The sequence below is a fragment of the Wyeomyia smithii genome, chromosome 1, assembly GCF_029784165.1.
Source record: "Wyeomyia smithii strain HCP4-BCI-WySm-NY-G18 chromosome 1, ASM2978416v1, whole genome shotgun sequence".
NCBI lineage: Eukaryota > Metazoa > Arthropoda > Insecta > Diptera > Culicidae > Wyeomyia > Wyeomyia smithii.
The window spans coordinates 204,946,866-204,966,749 of NC_073694.1; the positions used below are offsets into that span (position 1 = coordinate 204,946,866).

Consider the following 19,884-nt stretch of genomic DNA (forward strand, 5'->3'; position numbering starts at 1 on the left):
ATCACCGTCCTGAATGCCGCCTTCAAAGTGCTTTCGCAAATCATTTTCTGCCGCCTCTCACCCCTAGCCAACAGATTTGTGGGAAGTTATTAGGCCGGCTTCGTGGAAGGACGGTCTACGACGGACCAAATCTTCACCATACGGCAAATCCTCCAGAAATGCCGTGAATACAAAACCCCTACGCACCACCTATTCATCGACCTCAAAGCTGCATATGACACTATCGACCTAAAAGAGCTATGAAAGGTCATGGACGAAAACGTCTTTCCGGGGAAGCTGATTAGACTGATAAAGGCTACGGTGGATGGGACGCAGTGTTGTGTGCGGATTTCGGGTGGATTGTCGGGTCCATTTGAATCCCTGATGGTCTCTCCTGCCTGCTATTCAATATTGCGCTACAGAAAACGTCTTTCCGGGGAAGCTGATTAGACTGATAAAGGCTACGGTGGATGGGACGCAGTGTTGTGTGCGGATTTCGGGTGGATTGTCGGGTCCATTTGAATCCCTGATGGTCTCTCCTGCCTGCTATTCAATATTGCGCTACAGGGTGCAATGAATCGAGCGGACATCAATACGCAGGGTACGATTTTCAACAAATTCAGTCAATTCTTTCGCTTTGCTGATGACATGGACATTGTCGGCAGAACAGTACACCAGACTAAAACGCGAAGCAGCGAGGATTGGGTTGCAGATGAATATGTCTAAAACGAAGTATATGCTAGCCGGCGGAACCGAAGCCGACCGACATCGTTGCATTACGATCAACGGCGATGAGTTCGAGGTAGTCGATGAGTTTGTCTATCTTGGCTCACTGATAACCGAGGACAATGATACCAGGGCTCCACAAGCAATTGCGGTCGAACAGACTAAGCCCCCGTACGAAGTGTAACCTGTACAAAACGCTCATAAGACCGGTTGTTCTCTACGGGCATGTAACGTGGACAATGCTCGAGGAGGACCTGCGAGTTTTCGAACGACGGGTACTAAGGACGATCTTTGTCGGCGTGCAGGAGGCCGGAATATGGAGGCAAAGGATGAAGCACGAGCTCGCGCAACTCTACGGCGAACCCAGCATTCAAAAAGTGGCCAAAGCTGGACGGATACGCTGGGCAGATCACGTTGCAAGAATGCCGGACAACTACCCTTCGAAGATGAATCCGGCAAGAAGAAGACGACCAGGGGCGCTAAATCACGCAAAATGTGCGTTCAAAGTGACTAAGATCGACTTCCTCGGCTTACGAAAAACAAAGCTGTTTATCAATGGAATTTGGAAGGACAGAAAGCTCTATATGTCATGTAGAGGTAGACCAACTCACGAATTTGGATCCTAAGCTAAAAATAAGAGTAGTTGCAGACGCTTATCCGGTAGGCTTCGGAGCCGTTCTTTTGCAGTTTTTGTAAGGATCGTCAAGGATTGTTTCGTATGCCAGTGAGAGTCTGACTGAAACAGTACGTCAATATGCTCAGACGGAGAAGGAGGCTTTGACCCTTAGTATGGGCAGTCGTACGGTTCCAGCTTTACCTCGTGGGTGTTGGGAGGTTTGAATTGGATACCGATCATAAACCCCTCATGGTCATAATTTCGCCTGATTCTTCGCCATGTTTAAGGGTAGAACGTTGGGTACTTATGCTGCAAGCGTTCAGTTTCGATGTAGTGTACCGTAAAGGTACGTCGAACATTGCCGACCCTCTACCACGCCTCGCTCAATCACCAAACGATTGCGAGATCTACATACGTAATGTGGTTGAATTGAAAGCAGTAGATATTGGGAAGTTTGAGAAGGCATTTTGTGAGGACCCTAAGCTATTTGAGTTACGTGAGTATCTGGATCGAGGAATATGGAACTACACTTCTATTACAATCAAACCTTATCATGCGTTACAGAATGAGTTTAGAAATGTTGGTGATTTAGTGTTTCGAGGCTCTAGAATGGTTGTACCATCATGTATGCGACAAAGATTGCTTCAACTGGCCCATGAGGGTCACCCGGGTCGAACCTCCTGAGCCAATGAAAAAACGGAGAATGCTGGAAGCTCCATGGATCGATCTTGCTATAGATTTCCTGGGTCCATTGCCTTCAGGAGATTATCTGCTGGTGAACATCGATTACTACAACAGCCGATATAAAGAAGTAGTAGAACTAGTAGTAGTAGAAATACTTCAGAAAATCACTGCTAAAGAGACGGCGGATAGACTTGAGAAGATATTTGTCAGGCTGGGTTTTCCCTGAACCATAACATTGGATAACGATCGACAGTTTGTAAGCACGAAATCCGATAGTTATTGTCGGAGTAGATGCTTTTTTCTGAATAGAACAACACCATGTTGGCCTCAAGAGAACGGCCTCTTCGAAAGGCAAAACCGTTCCTTGATGAAGCGTCTCAGAATCAGTCAGAGCCTTAAACGGGATTGGAAACATGACCTTCTCGTCGACTCGAAAAAACTCGAGAGCGTCCCCGAAACTAGCACTGTACACATCATTATATTCATCGTCGCTCAGACCAATCGCGTAAGTTTGTCTGGGCACCCGTGTTCGTGCATAATTCACCATAGCTGATTTCGTTCGATTGTATCATACGCTGCTTTAAAGTCGATGAATGTAGTGATGAAGTACTCGCAGCAATGCAAAGATCTGGTCCGTGGTGGCACGGGTTCCCATGAGTCCCGCCTACGATTCTCTCGCAATAGATGATAAGCACCGGCATAGAATATGGGAGAGTACCTTTTACGTAGCGCGAAGCAGCGTGATTGCACAATAATTGGTACAACCCACTAACTATTAATGAGATATTTTAAAATCAACTCAAATATCTTATTGAAGGCATAGCGAGATATGATATCAAAATTTTATGATATTTTCATCTGCATGTTTGAAACATGAATATCTTTCGAATAACACGATAAGTCCTCATAGCTAAATATGTTATTGATGAGTTATTATTTTGTTAGCTTTGCTCGCCTGCCCGGGCTCTAAGTAACTGAACTGAAATCTTAATCTGACTTTCGCACTGGGTACTTTAGCTAAGAGCAATTATAACCTGGACTGCCGAAAAGCCAACTGAATTACATTAGAAATAATAATAAAAAAAGCTTATTCTCAATCATACTGATAAAGGAGTGCTAAAAACTCGTACGTATTAGCTGCTGATTTGTCCACTTTTCTGGGGAAATCCACCGCTTTCGCGTTAGAAGATTGAAGAAAACGGTATTATTCAAGTTTTGCTTCCTCTTTTCAAAGAATTCACAGTTAGTTAGTTCTTCGTGCGTTTTCTGTTCGGTCGGACACAAAAATTTCAACGGCTAGTGCTGCTCTTCACGTTCGCAATGGGATTGGCGAAATTAGTTCTGGAGAGATCGTTGGTGTTCTGGATTGTCATCCTTGGTAGCAGCCTTCGAGTATCCCCAGCTGCGCAATGTAGGTCCTAATGTTTTATTCGGTCGCTGAATAGATAACTTTTTTTCACTCCTGTTACTACTAACTCAATTGCTAACTTATTGATTATGAAAAGAGCTGGTAATAAGTAAGGATTAAAACGATTTTTGTCAAAAGCTGGTTATAATTTTATTTTTCACTTTGCAGATCTTCATTCTGAATCGCTTGAAGCATTATTTTCTCCTTGTTAAGTAACAGCCTGGACATCGGTACAATCAAAACCGTTTTACAAATCGAATTTTTATTGTTTGAACAGAGTTCAAAATGTCTGTAAGTGAAATAAAAAAAAATTACTAGTATTTTTCATTAGGCTTTTTGGAAATATTTTCGTCATAGCGAATTAGTTTCTAGTACCTAATTAACTTTGTCAGCCCAGTTATGGAATAAGTTCATTCATCTTGATAACGTGATTATTGTTTGGTTTTAGAGAAGAAGCTCTGAGATTATTACGAAAAGTAATAATTCAGTTTTAGAAGCATTTGAAGAGATTTTCTGATTTTCGGAATTTTTTACTCAAATCTCTGCTGATGATTTCAAATATTTTCTAGCAAGCGCCCCCTGCATTACACCGGGACGTCAGAATGGACTATGCGCTGCAATCCATCGCTGTAATAATATCTACAACATACCTAGTGCAGAATTCGACCTGGCTTTATGCTAACTATATTAAGAAAGCGGCATGCACTTTACCGGAAGTAGAGCGCAGCGTCTGCTGCAATCCGTCAGAGGTGGTTTCAGAAGCAAGAAGCCTTCTGCCCTCTGATTGCGGTCAGGCAGCTACTAATCGAATCAGTCACGGTCATGTTACAGATGTTTTTTCCTATCCGTGGATGGCTTTACTAAGGTACAACAAAAGTGGAGAGTTCATTGACGGCTGTGTTGGATCGTTAATCAGTAATCGTTACATCCTAACTGCGGCACACTGTTTGCGAACTTTTCTCCCTCCGTCAAGATGTAAGTATAACCATAAAACTTTAATATCCAACGCCTACACTAAAACAAGCGAAAGTGAAAAACCAGCCCAGAATGAAACAAAGTTATGTAAGAAAACAACAAGCAATAACATTTATTTATTTACTTCACTTAAAATACTTAAATACCTAACTTAAATTCAAAATATTATACAAAATACTTTTTTAGCCTTATGTACTTTTTATTATCAACCGTATAAAGATGAATTGGTGGTCCATCAACTTGTTCGACGTTCACTAAAACATATTTTTGGAGAGAATTTCCAACGAGGAACGAAGCGAAATGATTTGAGTATTTCAAAACTTCCCATTCTTGACTATAAAGCACCATCGTTCGATATTAACAAATCTAGAATTTCATTTTTGAATATCAACTCCAATTTTTGAATATCAATGCTGGAGCGTGTTACAAAGTAACCTTTTTTGTAATCAGTGCGTCTAAATTGAACTTTACTTACTGCCTTGAAACTGAAAGTGAGTTGTTTACTATTTAAATCTAATAACGAAAAATAAGGCATATCAATGAGTTTAATGTTTACTGGATTCTTAAATTCAAGCTTATTTTCGAAAAAAGTGCAGTCGTTCAAATTGTTGTGGAATATAAGCATTGCTTTTTTACAGAGAGTCAAACATATATTCTTGGTGGAATGCCTCAAAACGAAAACTCCAAGTGTATCTAGGTGGGCCAACAGTATTGATAGTTTCACTATAATGGAGTAATATGTGGTATTTTGGCTTCAACTTTACTTTAAATAAGTCCTTGTAAAGTGTATGATGGAGTATTGTTTGCTTTTCTAATGTTTCCAATAACTTGTCGTTAAATGCCGGAAGTAGTATTAAATCAGTCAGCTCAACTAATGATAGTACAAAGTTCCAAACTTCATTACTATCTGGAAACAGGTCACCAAAAAATAACGGGAAATAATGAGTGAAAAGCTGCATTTCTCTTGCTGTCATTTTGAAGGCTCCGGTTTTTATATGGTCACGTGTGATTTTCTTAACTAAATTCCTTTTTTCTGTTTCACCATACTTGAACGTTTGAACTCTATAGTTTATGGTCTGAAGTGAGATTTTCAAATGTTGTATCATATAATTGAGAACAAGGGACAAATCATAGCTACAGATTCCATGCGAATACAAATCATGCATAGGATCTACAACTGCAAGACTTATTGAAGGCCGATTCCTCCTTAATTCCTGTCTCTTTGAAATTTTTTAGTAGATCTTCAGTATAATTTGCTTTATTTCTACGGTTATTTGGATTTAAACGAACCATTTCCTGAGCGTTGTATTTGTTCATTTTGCAAAACCGACAATACATAATTGAGCTGAACGATGTACTGTAACCCATCAATGTATTTATTCCCAAGTTATCTCCAAGAATACCTGATAGAATGAAGTGGACTTTCAAGGGTTTGTCCTCGGTTTTCAAGGTGATGCCATTTTTTTCTATATCCATAAGAACTTCTATAAGGTCTTTCAATGCCTCTGAAGGCCCACGTTCCGTCATATCGCTTGCCTTTATAAACCCAGCTACAAACATATTTTCCAACCGCCCTAGGTAATGTGGTGGAATGGTGGGAAAATTGTAATATATACCGCAAACCTTATGAGTTCCTGAATGAGCACCTATTGCATCATTAACTTCAAATTCGTCACTAAATAGAAAGTAAGGTATAATATGCATGTTTTTGAAATCATTTTTGACTGACTGCCAAAACGTACCATGGACTACGTTTGTGATAGCTTCAGTTTCTTCTAATTTTCGCACATTCTGAACTGTTTCTGAAAAAATAGATCTCGATTCGAAATATTGTTTGATTTGATCTTTCATTGGCATAAGGCAACCTTTCGATATGATCTTATTCGATTCATTTTTATACTCGATCATCTGTAACTTATCATCAAAACCTATATTTTTCATTTGTGAAACAAATTTTTGTTCCGAAGAAATAAATTGCCATGGATCACAAGTATCATTGAGCAACTGCTCATATACTCTGCCTTCTGGAAAAGAAGCTATTTTTAAGAAAGTATCGCAAATCGGTTTAACTATTTTTTCTGTAATACTCTGCTGAAGTTCAACTACATCTTTTCTTGTGAAATGCTTTTTACCGTACAGGTTTTGCGAAAAACTTAAAAAAAATTCTTTTAAAGAACATCTTAAATCTAAAATATCTTCTTCAGTAAAAGTTTTTATTTTCTCAGGTTCTTCCTCTTCGAAGTCGTTACTCCGAACTGATGATCGATGATGATGATCGCTTGATTCTCCGATGTTCTGATCTGATGATTGGTGTCCACTTGATTCACCTTGCGAATTTTGATCGAGCACTGAAGTAATAGTGATGGGTAGATTTTCCGAATTGACATCTGATGTGCAAAGTTTGGCATGCGTTGTACAAACATGCTTTTTGTATCTTTTCAACTCAGGAAAGGAAACAATTGGTGCACACGCTGTGCATTTGTAGTTGAATGTGGGTGGCGTTCCATGTAGAATAGTAAGATGATCAAAAAGACTTCGTTGCGACGCAAATGTGTGTCCGCACAAGAAACAGTTCATACTTCTCACTTTTGCAAATAATCCAGCAACTGTAGCACTTGGGTATTCTTCGATTTGTTGTTGTATTCAACACCGTAGAAATATCGGCTTAGTAAGGCCCAGAAGAGCTCAGCGCTTTCCGAAAAGTTCAAATCCAATGTGTATTTCAGTTTTACGACCACGTCTAGGCAACGCACGAAAGATGGAAGCTTATACTGCAAGTTGTGTGTAACAACATAGAAACATTCAAGGCGTTCGGTTGATCCTACTGCATAAATTCTCGGTGCGAATTGAATATCAGCTTTTTCAAACTCCTCTCGTTGGACCTGCAACGAGTTCGACAAGACCTCTTGTGTGTTGCAAACCAAACAGGTGTCCAGTTGAGCTTGTAGTATTGTCGGTAACTTTGTAGCGGATGTTCTTACTGGTTTAATTATGGCATGGAAAACGGCACATAGAATAAAATCACGAGAATCTGAAACAAATCAATTTAAAAAACTGGTATTAGAAATATATTTACAACATAAATTCTATAGATCAAAGTAGTGATGCAGTCACTACCGGCAGAGCAGTGGCGTGGCGTGACCGGGTGACACCTGGGGTGGAAAATTTGGGTATCACCCCTTTCCTCCTGGGTGTTACCCCCACCAGGTTGGTACACCTAAATTGCAGTAAGAGCTAGATACTTAGATTCTAAAATCTAGATACACTATATCACAAGATATCGATTGAAGTTTGAACGGGTTTTAACTTATTTACCCTGCGAACAGTTTCCATTTTCCAGCACGCTCAACAAATGAATTGAATATTGGTCTTTGAGGGCACTGGACAAAATGTATTCATAGAAATTTGTACAAAACCATTCCCACTTGTTGAAAAGATTACACTGGTCGTCTGATTTTTGGTATAGGAAATTAAAGTCCGAATCAATCTGAAATACAACGTAGGTTTTGAATCAGCTTACAACCATAATCTAATCCACTAAATATTTACCAACAAATATCCGTTCTCATCAAGGTAACGAGGCCACTCCAAAAGAACTGTCGATTTATTAATGTTTGTATCTTGAAGGATGCTTCTCAGCCTCAGCAGGATCGAGTCCTTCCACTGCTTCGAGAAGTTATCACTTTTATCAAAATTATTTCGCAACCAAGCTTTGATGGCGTCCAATTTAGTGATATCTGTGAATTATGTAAAAAAGTTCCGTGAACTACGATCAAATGATTGATTATTATTTGCTCAATTTATCGCTCCCTGAGTTTGTCAAATGAATTTGGCAAATACCTTCTTCTTGCAGTTGTGATGCAGCTGTTTGTTGCTCCGAGAGAAAAGATGCGATTTTGACTTTGGATTGCTTTCGTTTGGTGCATGGAACAAGAGGTCGTTTAAGGTGTCTTCGGTTATGAAATCGATCATAGAGCGCGCCGGATGTATGATCTTTGCCAGCAGAAATGTCACGTGGATTATAATATGTTATCTGAAAAATATTGAAAAAAAAACTTTGCAGTAAAGCAAAACTGTCACAAAGGTAATGTCTCGTACGGCGATTTCTGGTGGAAAACGTTCGGCTATCAATTCTGAAAATTGAGCCATATCGGCTGGTTTGAAATACGTTTGATTAGCGATGTAATAATCCACTATTGTGTGTGCGAGAAAGTTTCGGTGAACTTTATCTAGAAAATGATGATCCCGATAGTAATTGCACACAATTTTTCCCTTCTCGTTGCGCTCCAATATTGAGTCCAATACTGCACTTGTTACCGTTGTTGAAATTAACCTTGTTTTATCCATTTGTGTCGATGTATGGGCCGTGGGTAGATCAGCACTTGTTTCAGCCGAGGTCCCAGCTACTGGTTCGGATGCTGAAGCATTGTTCTGGAAAAGTATTCCGTCTTCCCACAGCATCAACTTCCGACGAAGAGCGTATTTATGTCCAGTCCATTTGGCAACTGAAAACACATCATTCAGCGCCATGTCTTCCATTATCATAAGATATTCCACGTTGTATCCGTGAGCTGAAATCAAGCTTTTTTGAAACATGTGCAATCGTAAAAACAAAGCCCTGGTGCTACATTCCGATTCGGAACATGACCTTTTGTCAGTGGTGGGCACCATTCCGCTAATTCGCTAATTCGCTATTTAGCGACGCTAAAATTCAGTTAGCGATTTAGCGATTTCGCTAATTTTTGAGCTGGTTAGCGAAACTGTTAGCGTCGCTAAAATTTTGGCCTTCGAAACGCTAATCGCTAATTCGCTAAATTTTGTGGAGAAGCGACAATAGAAATATTTCGAAAAACTGTGAATTGCTGATGGCGTACGTAAATTGCTTCGAAAGAAGAACATACTTGACTGCGAAAGTTACTTTTGTCGGTTTTTTACCCTAGAATGGAGTTCCAGTTATCGTACAAGCCACAGGAGCATTGTGAAGAACAAGCATAAGGTCTAGATTGAATTTTTGGCACACCAAGAACTTTGGTAAATTGCAATGCGCTTGAAATTATGACATCTTTGGTTCTACTTTTTCGATTCAGATAATAATTGAATTTTCATGAAAACATTCCTAAGAGTATCTATTTTCAATACAAGCTAAATAACTTTTGTTATTCTTGTTTTTACAAAATCAAATATGAATACCGTTTCGTGAACCTCTTACTGTAAATAGCTTTAAAAAGTAATTGTTTTCGTTTGTTTAACCAAAACAGATCAAAGTGGTCCAAATCTTACAAAACATGAGCAATAAATATAGCGATATGACTATTTACATATTAAAAAGTTAGCGATTAGCGATTAGCGAAAGTTCCGCTAATGTGGGTTTAGCGTTTAGCGTTTAGCGATTATCGAGCTAAATTTTCCGGTTAGCGACTTAGCGATTAGCGTCGCTAAATTTTCGGTTAGCGGTGCCCACCACTGCCTTTTGTTTATTAAACACAGACTTCCCGGCCAACTATTAAGTGTACAGGACAATTGCGGGGCTAGCGCTACGATCCTACTGACTCTAACAGTCTCTTCCGAGCCGAACCTACGACGACTGGCTTATTAGGCCAGCATCGTACTTCGAGACGAGCTGGAAGAATCGTGTAATCGTACATAAATCAAATATATTTCATACCAATCAGTATAGCGTAAATGTTAGGATTTAATCCCCAAGAATCGACTATGAGCTGACGAAGTTCAGGATTCTCATCAGCTTCTGGCAAAAAAAACAAGTTTCTAGAAATATGATATTTTACATAGTTTTTATACTTACCGGCAATGTATTCGGGGTCACTGAGAATGTCGTCGACGATGATTTCACCTTTTTGGGCAGGTTTCGGATTCATTTTCGTAAGATTGGTCAAACAAAGTAAAACAAAACAAGCATTCACAACAGCACTGAAAATACTTCACAACTGAACAATGAAATGGCGTCTGTTTTTGACCGGACCGAACACGAAAAGAAATTACTATAATTAAGTTGTAAGTTTTACTACAATACGCTGTCAGACATATTTTGTGGGTAAGGTGTAGTTAGTCGCGCTATAACTACAGGGAATTGTTGTCATTTTTACTATTTCATAAAACTACAACAAAGGCTAACAATTATCGTAAAATTAACCACAGACTGTTGTTAAAATCGCACGGTTAATTTAACTACACTGCAGTTGTCTCAAATAAAAGTATTGTTATTTTGACAAGAACTGTATATTATAAATTTAACTACCAGAGCGCTGTCAATCCTAAAACGATATTATTTTCTGTGCACCTCGGGTAATAGCGAGTTATTAAATTTGGTAACGCGATAGCAACGAGCCGAATCGTTGCTATTTGATGAAATGTCAAACTGTTGTTTTTTTGTGCTCGATAGTGAATGTTCGTAATAATATTACGAAGATGATGAGTGTTTCGAATGGCTGAGAGCCGTTCCGAATCAATCCAAAAACCCTTTTCTTAATCGCGTATAAGGAAATTTGTTTGGCGAAATCACTTTCTTCATCACTAGAATCAACCTAATACTCGAAAACAATTTCCGCGTTCTATATTCAAGTTTCTTTTTTTGGTGGCAAATTTTCAAATATTAATAGCAAACTGTGGGAACCAAGACATCATAGAATACAGAATACAACTAATGAAAGTTCGCCAGCTTTCAGTAGAATAGTCGTTTAAGCCAACGTTGCCGGACGTGCCCACTTTTACGAAATTACTTTAAATAAACATGTAAGGATGAAAAAATCAATGTACGCACAGGTAAAAAACCTGCAAAAAAATTAAGCTATCGATAACTTGGGAAAACGGAAACAAAGTTAAAACAAAGTTGCGTGAAATGGAGGGAACATTTTATGAAGCAGAAAGAACGTAGATCATTCCGGAAAAGATTGACTGACGGATAGGTTGGTTATTACTAGATACGCAAAATATATGCGAAATACATCACAAACAAACATTTTGCCAACGCTGGCTAGTGACGGTCTTCAGAAATTGGCAACTGCCGGTGTGAAAAAGAAATAGTGGAATTGGTAATCCCCATTAGCAACGACCGGTGCGAAAATCGGTTGCTATATATATAAAATAGCAACGGCCAGCGTTGTGAAAGTAGCAACTCAAATGGCAACTCACCGGTGCGCTTGCTCTTAGTGCATAAAAACTGCATGCAGATATTTTTTTTTCATATTTTTCAGACCACATTAAACCGATTTGTCTACCCATTACTCCGGCATTGCGATCGCTGCAATTGGAACGGTACACCGTGACCGGCTGGGGATTAACCGAAAATCACGTTGAGTCGCAGGTTCTTCAGGAGACTCTAGTTTCTCGTGTTAGCAATGATGATTGCAAGCAGAGTCTCACTCGATATTATCCCCATGAGTTGCAACTAAGTGATAAGCATATCTGCGCCGAGGGCAAATTCCTAGTGGACACGTGCATAGGAGATTCGGGCGGGCCACTTGAATTCTACACTGAGCATCACAACGAGTCTCGTTTCGTACAATTCGGGGTTTTCACCGCTCGGGTGAGCACCTGTGGTAATTTAACCTTGCCTGAAATTTACTGCCGAGTGAGCAACTACATGGATTGGATTTTGGATAATATTAAACCATAAATTTCGTCCCAAAATGTTGACTAACTGCTGGGATTGTTCGATACTTTAAAAATTCACTAAATGTTCAAAATATATCATAATGCAATAGAAAAATTGTTGTTCTGAGTTTCGATATTCCACCGAAGTTTTGAAGACTAGATTTCACATTCTACGGAAGCGGGCTACGAGAATGCGGCAGTATGTTGAATGCAGTTGGCAGTTGAATGCAAGAATCAACTTCAATATTTTTTTATTTATCCCGACTGTTTCATTTGAACTATCGAAAAAGGATTAATATAGATGATTGTGACAAAAAAATTACCTGGGAAGTACCTAACTAGGTTGATATGTGTTAAATGAGTTTTAACTTTTTTGTACTCCGTTTCAAAGTTATGTACTAAATTTAAATTCGAAGATTTGCATTAAACTGATCGAAATTGTGACCGAGACTGTCAAAAAGTCAACTCATTCAAATGGAAAAACCAGCAATAATCTAATAAAAAATAACAGCTGATAAGCGCCAAAGGCCGTGGAGGACGCACAACTCGGTCTGAATTCAATCGGAAGATCGTGAGTGTCGAAATTTGAAAGATAAGCCTAACAACAATGTTGCAAAATTGTAACCGACTGCTGATTGGTCAAGAATGTGTATAAACGTAAGTCGGCTCGTTTCTGGGAAATCCCACCGCGATAGACGAGTGAGTAACGCTATGATGTAAATAATTAAATAAGTAATTTAATTCATATGGTATTCTCCACAAAATGTAGTCAAACGCTATCAGTTTATTTTACTTAGCTGGGCATCGTCTCTTCAATTCTTTTTTTCCAAAACGAAATCATAATTAGTTTTTCGTACGTTTTCTGCTCTGTCGGGCGCAAAAAATTCAGCGCTCAGTGCTTACGTTTTCTACGCAATGAAACCGGTGAAAATAGGTTTGGAAAGATCGTTCGTGTTATGGATTATCATCTTTGGTAGCAGCTTTCGAGTACCCCCAGCAACGGCGCAATGTAGGTCTCGATATCCCAATCGATCGATGTTTTCAGAACTGTAGAAGGATGTTTTTGTGTTTGAATGATTAAAAGTTATGAAAAAATGAGAAAACCACTTTGGTTAGTGCATATTGATGGACCCCTCAGGTACCAAGGGGTAAAACGATTTTTAAAAAGTTGTATTTTGAGCAATTCTTGATCACTTTCTCTTGAATTTGTCATTAAACCCACTACAACCAACACGTCGATTTTAAGAGAAATGTCAAAGCTTCCATTTGGAGAATTTGATCAGAATTACCGATTTTAAATTTGACACCACCATTGAAGAGCTGAGAAAAAATGCTTCAAGATAGCTCAAAACATAAGAACTCCAGGAAGTGGTCTAACCAATCGAGAAATACTCCCGTCGTCATATATCCCGATGCATTACACCGAAACTTAGTCCCAGCTGGAGCACCTCTCTCCAATGCTTCATTCATCCGTGCTCGAGGAGAGATCATGAATAGAGGAACATATTCACCGGTTGCAGACATGCACATCATCACCGAAGTAGTTTCTCCACGTTCCGCAGAGGAAATCGATCCCTCTCGCTTCTTTCCTTTTAAAGTAGGGACCTTTGAAAAATATTTTCATTTGAAATAGCTAACAAGGTGTGAATTGAACTATAGAACTTACTGTGCTGATTCCGGTCTCGTCTGCATTATATATTTGGTCAGGAGCGAATCTGCCTTCTTTAAGAAATTGCTCGAGTAAATCATAAAAAGCCTGTTAGTTGAAGCCTCGTGCACGCGCGGAAGACGTGGCTTCAGGCTTTTGAAAGCTTAATTTTGGATTTCGTTTCAGAAACCCGAGTAACCAATCGCGTCCAGCCATTTTTTTGGCTTTGTTGAAGCGATGTGGAAGGAAGTTTCTTTCGGCTAACTCGAAGCCAAACTTTTGGACATCCTCTCTAAGTCCTAAAGATGCTGCACCAATTCATTTTTCTGTTCTGCAGTGGATCTCATTTGCGGTGTCCTTAGGCCCCATATTCATTGTCATTGTAGGACATGCAATTCGCCTCTTCGAAGTGGTCCTTGGAATGCCGTATTTTACCGCGGTAGCAAGAACCGAAGTTCCGCAGGTCACTTCGTGTTTAGCAGCAGCCAGCTGACTTTTGGTCCACGTTTGACGGGTAGTTGTCCTTTTGTAGGATCGAGGCATGCCTTAATTTGAAGAAACAATACTATAAACACTGTCCGTCTCACCCACCCTGGTGGTGAACCATCTTACCCCACCAGTACACACAATTTTCAAACTCTCATAGTTTTTCAATAACAATATTCTTTAACTGTATCTCTTCGCGAATAGATCAGCGAAGTTTCGAATAACCGAAAAAAGGGCCAACAAAAAACCTTATTTTCTAACACACAAAAATTACATCCGCACTCGAGCTTGTAGCTTTGTTTTAAAGTTTGTTTATTTATTGCACATTTGACGGATGTAACCATGGTGACGGTGGTTCGAAAATCATAAACTAACTTGATAATAGGCTGGTCGAGACAATTTTACAAAAAGAAAGTCGCTAAGCTTTAGAATTCGCGTTGACGGTGTTGCTGATATTTGTTTGGTTTTTGCATGCGAAAAAGTAGGAAGGAAATATTTTTGCTTTTGTCACCACGCACATTTTGACAATTGCATATGAGAGTTCACGTAGGTGCGAACAGCCTTCAAAATCTCTTTCAACGCGAATAACCCGAATAAGTCACATGTCCGTCTTACCCACCCTGTCCGTCTTGTGTCACAAGTGGGACGGTTTCAGCGAAAGTTGCACTCTTGTTAGTTTTCCTGGTGGTTCTAAATTCGACAACCATTAGCTTACTTTTTTGTATTCAATTCGATTGTACAAAAAAGTTGCAGCAAGTTTTTCGCACAGTTGAATCTCTCAGTACGCAGTACCCAATACAGTGATAGGCATAAATAAAAGCCCACCTTGAGTATTTAGAAACATTTCTTGATTTCTGGACTTTTATATGAAAATCTGCAGCCGTTATTTCACACGATTGTTTGTTATTTTTCACTTTTCCAGATAATAACGGATTTTGTCATTTTTGTTGGATATTGTTTACTCCATAACATGACTTCTTGGATGCGTGCAAAAATGCCCCGGTTGAAATTTGCCCGGAAACTTGTGAACAAAACCAAAGACTTTTGGAAAAAAGTACTTTGGACTGATGAATCGAAATTTGAGCATTTCAACAAGAAGCGGCATGAAAGATTGTGGCGAAAGAATGATGTAGGATTGCGGAACGTTATTTGTTTTTTTTTGTGAATTCGCTCTTTATTCCATGCTCAGCTAGTCTTCGGCGTTCGGTTCTAGTCGAAACAGCCAACGAGAAGTTTTCCTGAATCACTTTGACCGATATTTTTGGAGATTTCTTCACTTCCCGGATGATTCGTTGATCCGTCCAGCTATCGATCTTCCGACGACGGCTTCTTCGGGATCTGTCAGCACTTGGACTTGCATGCTGATTTTTTTCCCACCCATTTTAATTTTGATCTTTGTGCAAACAACAAAAATCGACTTTTATGTGCCAATGTGAACAACACTTTGTTTATATCGCGTCAACTGAACCACTGAGTGATTGTAAATAATATCGCACAGCCCTAGCTGTCATCACATGTGAAAACGACGAGTTACTCAAAGATTTCCAATGATTTCCATATAATTTTTTGGGAGTGGGCTTTTATTTTTGTCAACGCATTTTTGCACACATTCAAGAAGTCATGTAATAGAGTAAACAAAATCCAACAAAAATGACAAAACTCGTTAATTATCTGAAAAAGTGATAAATAACAAACAATCGTGTGGAATGACGGCTGCAGATTTTTATATAAAAGTCCAGAAATCGAGAAATGTTTCTAAATACTCAAGGTGGGCTTTTATTTATGCCTATCACTGTACATTCAGAGCTTGGATAAAGAATGGAGAAACGAAAAAGGATTCAATTGGAGAAAAAAAATAAACCTATTCTCATAGATTTCGTTTTTAGTGCTGGGTATGAAAATCAAATTCTCTTGATATATAGTATGAAAAAAATACTTAAAAACTGAATGTCGGATTTTTTCCTTCTCTCAGTAAAATTATTTTAACGATTGTTATTTGTGTTTATCCTGGCATAACTGCGATGAATGAGACCAGTAAAAATAATTTTTAAACGCCAATGCGATGCGATTTATAACATTTTCTAGCGAGCGCCCCGTGCGTCACACCAAAACATAAGGATGGACTATGCGTAGCAATACAGCGCTGCCAGAATATCTACAACATAGTGCGGAGTCCGCCCTCGGCGAACATTGCTAACTATATAAAGCAAGCAGCTTGCATATTACCAGCAGTTAAACGCAGCATCTGCTGTACAAGGGAAGAAGTGCTACAACAAAGCCTACTGCCATCTGATTGCGGTCACTCGTCCACTGATCGCCTTGTTAAAGCTAATATTACACAAGTATTCTCCTATCCTTGGATGGCTTTACTGAGATACAATCAAAATGGAACGATCGTTGATCGCTGTGGTGGATCGTTGATCAGTAATCGGTACGTCTTGACTGTGGCTCATTGTTTAAAAAAGACTCCTTCCCTGAACATGTAAGTATGATCCTCCAACTTTCATATTTAACACCTAAAGATTGATATCGTTGAAGAGATCATGTTCGTTTAGGAGAACACACCAGAAATCAGGAAGAATATTGCATTACCTATGATGGGGGTATAGCAGATTGCGCTGACCCAGTAGAAGATTATCAGATTGAGTCATTCGATATGCATCCGGAATATAATCGTCCCAAATACCGTAATGATATCGGACTGATACGGTTGGCTCGCGTTGTGGAATTCAAAGGTGTTCATCAAAAGTTCATTGCGTAAAAACTGTATTTAGAATAATTTTCTTTCTTCCTTTTTCAGATCACATTCAACCAATTTGTCTACCTCTGAGTCCTGAACTGCGGTCGAAGCGATTGGAAAAATACATCGTGACCGGTTGGGGATTGACCGAAAACAAAGTCGAATCGCAGATACTTTTGGAGGCGATAATTTCTTCGGTTAGCAACGATGAGTGCTCACAGACACTGGCTCAACTTCGTCAGAATGTGCAGCTTAGCGATAAGCAAATTTGTGCCGGTGGCGAGTCGCTAGTGGATACGTGCAAGGGAGATTCAGGCGAACCGCTGGGATTCGACACCGAGTATGACAACAAGCCACTTTTCGTACAATTCGGGGTCGTGTCATTCGGGGTGGACTCCTGTGGTAAAAAATCCGTACCTGGAATCTACTGCCGAGTGGGCAGCTATATGGATTGGATTTTAGATAATATTATGCCATAAGTTTCGTACCGAAATTTCAGTATACGAAACCAGCATCAAAAAGAGCATAATCATATTGATTCTTGGGCAAGTTTCATGTAATTGACCGTAGAAATAGATACTGGGATCCCATATTCAATTTATAGTGAGCGATTGAACATATCTATATAGGTGCTTACATTTATATAAATATAAGTTTAAAATAAAAATGCAAACTTGTATTATAAAAATTCGAATTTTTTTAGCAGCCTCAAACACTTTAGAAAGCTGTAGAATATGTACTATTAAGGAAAAGAGTGTGATCGCGCACGGCCCTACGTTGTGGGTTATTTTCGCCCTTTGGCATCACAGTGGGCAATTACGGCCCAGGGAGAAGTTTTCTTTTATACTGCAACGCAAACGCAAGGCTTTACTTAACTAGATTTATTCGAACTTGTACAATATTTACAACGGGGCAGTGTTTCCAGCAAAAACTTTCCATGCCCAACAGTGCTAAGCGTATTTGCTTTTGAATGACCATGTGCCTCCATGTAAGAACGGCATCAATTATTCAATCTGTAAATCGTAACAAACTATCTAAATTCAAAAATGAAACAGCGATATACAATCTTGACAAGGTACTTGCGATAAAAAGTTGAACTACGTTTCTTTTCATGAGTTTTATCACATTCACCTATTCACCTACTCAACACTAATTTGTTCTCAGGAGAAGTACCTTCATTTCCTTCATAGGAGTCAGTCCATTCAGTAAGTTAGTTACACAATGTAAAAACATTTTTTTAGTAAAATGAGTACATTTCATTGAATGATAGCAGAAGGTACAATTTTGATATCTTGTTTCATGGAGACGCATGGCCATTCAAGAGCAAACGTGCCTAACATTGGTAGACATGGAAGAGAATTAGTTAGAAACACTTTTTCCCTAATAGTGACCATTTTACAGTATTCAGATGAGTTTTTGGTAAAATTGTGTATCTAAAAAACTTACTCTAGATAAACTTTCGTGGTGACAGCCGACACACGGGAAAGCGGGACCGCAAATAATGACTAGAGCCGGACGAAGAGTGATTTGTTTCGATACTTTGCGTTTATATCAATATTAAAAAAATAGTAGTGTTCGACATCGGACCGAGTAGAGTCCGGAAAAGCTGGTCCAAGGTGGCATCAGATCAGGACCTTCAAAATTCGATTTAATTTTGCACGTGACCGGAACGTAGCTGTCTACATCGTGTAATGCTTTCGTGATCCGCAAAAATCAAACGCAACGTGATATAAATTATAAACAGCAGACATTGCAGTTCTCTTTATTTGCATTTCTATGAAAGCGCAAAGTTTCAATTCATGTGTGTTTTAAAGAATGTTTGTTTCACTATGCTCAGAATCGGAACCAAAATGATTACAGCCACTGTGCGAAAACGTGGAGAATATATGGATGGAATCGATGGAAAAATGTTCGAGCAGGGAGTGTCTCTTGTATGTTCTGGGGAAGCTCGAGTCTCCCAGCGCAAAAGTTTCCATGTCCCTGAAAGTTAATTTTTTTAAATAACATCAGATTTCGACATTTCATGCATTTCAATTAAATTTGCTATCAAAATAAAAATCGATTTCCAAAACTTCAAGAACTACTCTTGTGCATTTTTTCGGTGGTCAAAAATGTAAGACTTTCACGACTGTAAGTAAAATTTTATCAGAATTCAGAAATCCGATCAAGCTTAAATTGTTGAAAAAACTATTGACAAAGATTGCCAATTTTTCATAAGTTTACCTTTGCCCGCGCTGACGAAACTATCCATGCAGCATCAATCATAGTAACCCATGAGTCAACTGAAAAAAAATCACTCTAACTTTCACCGTGATGCAGAAAACAATGAAACTACTCCGTTCAGTAGTGTGCGCGCTCAAAGAACGTTACCCCGCCGCGTTGAATCGGACATCATAAAGGGACGCCGGTCACGCCTGTTCCGGTATCTACAACATCTTGGCGCTATTGGACTACAATCAAAGCATCGAAAGAAGGCCCGGTTCCGGACGGCTGACGACCCTGAGCGACAAAAAGCTCCAGAGAATGCTGAAAAGGAAAACCGAGGGAAAAGTGGCTACAGCGCTGCGTATGCTTGACCGACAAACATTGAAAAAGTACCTGGCGAACATGGACTTAGTGATGGGAATTATCACTAAAAATTGTTACTGATAACTATCAGTAATTTCCAACTCGATACTGATTACTATGAGTAATTATCAGTAATTTGTATTAACATTAATATGTTTATTTCAATACATAGTGTTTCATCATTGAAAAATGGATTGCACGAGTGAAATGTATTATTTGTATAAAAACTTTAGTTCTTTCGAAAAATAAAACCATTTTTCTGTAAAACTTCCGGAACTTTCTTTTCGATGCTGTATTTCCTGGAGTGATTTGTTCGGAGGATACAGATCACAAAATTGCGATGTATTTGCAATACTTAATATTTTGCAGTATTTATCGCTGCAACCGTGTGCATTTTTTTTTTGTTTGAACTGTTTGGTACCAAATTTTCCTAAGGACTATGG

General features: G+C 39.0%; 2 protein-coding genes across 2 annotated transcripts; one reads left to right on the plus strand and one right to left on the minus strand.

Moving 5' to 3' along the window:
- Nucleotides 1–6,970: 6,970 nt before the first annotated feature.
- LOC129717431 (uncharacterized) lies at nt 6,971–10,476 on the minus strand. The gene is made up of 7 exons (XM_055667317.1): nt 10,192–10,476; nt 10,054–10,134; nt 8,487–8,959; nt 8,229–8,421; nt 7,938–8,125; nt 7,704–7,875; nt 6,971–7,419 (listed from the first exon to the last, which is right to left on the minus strand). Exons 1-7 carry the CDS (start codon nt 10,262–10,264, stop codon nt 6,971–6,973), a joined length of 1,629 nt encoding a protein of 542 aa, XP_055523292.1. The 5' UTR covers nt 10,265–10,476.
- Nucleotides 10,341–17,450, plus strand: LOC129717432 (serine protease grass-like). Its single transcript, XM_055667318.1, has 5 exons — nt 10,341–10,350; nt 11,600–11,944; nt 16,219–16,615; nt 16,672–16,868; nt 16,934–17,450. Exons 1-5 carry the CDS (start codon nt 10,341–10,343, stop codon nt 17,350–17,352), a joined length of 1,368 nt encoding a protein of 455 aa, XP_055523293.1. The 3' UTR covers nt 17,353–17,450.
- Nucleotides 17,451–19,884: the final 2,434 nt, after the last annotated feature.

Excerpts from the sequence above, each read along its gene's own strand:
- LOC129717431 (XM_055667317.1), bottom strand. The coding sequence starts at position 10,264 with ATGAATCCGAAACCTGCCCAAAAAGGTGAAATCATCGTCGACGACATT. Across the intron at positions 8,126-8,228 it reads ATCACAACTGCAAGAAGAAG|ATATCACTAAATTGGACGCC; the intron begins GTATTTGCCAAA and ends CATAATTCACAG. Across the intron at positions 7,876-7,937 it reads ATGAGAACGGATATTTGTTG|ATTGATTCGGACTTTAATTT; the intron begins GTAAATATTTAG and ends GTTGTATTTCAG.
- LOC129717432 (XM_055667318.1), top strand. Across the intron at positions 16,616-16,671 it reads AAGACTCCTTCCCTGAACAT|AGATCATGTTCGTTTAGGAG; the intron begins GTAAGTATGATC and ends ATATCGTTGAAG. Across the intron at positions 16,869-16,933 it reads TCGCGTTGTGGAATTCAAAG|ATCACATTCAACCAATTTGT; the intron begins GTGTTCATCAAA and ends TTCCTTTTTCAG.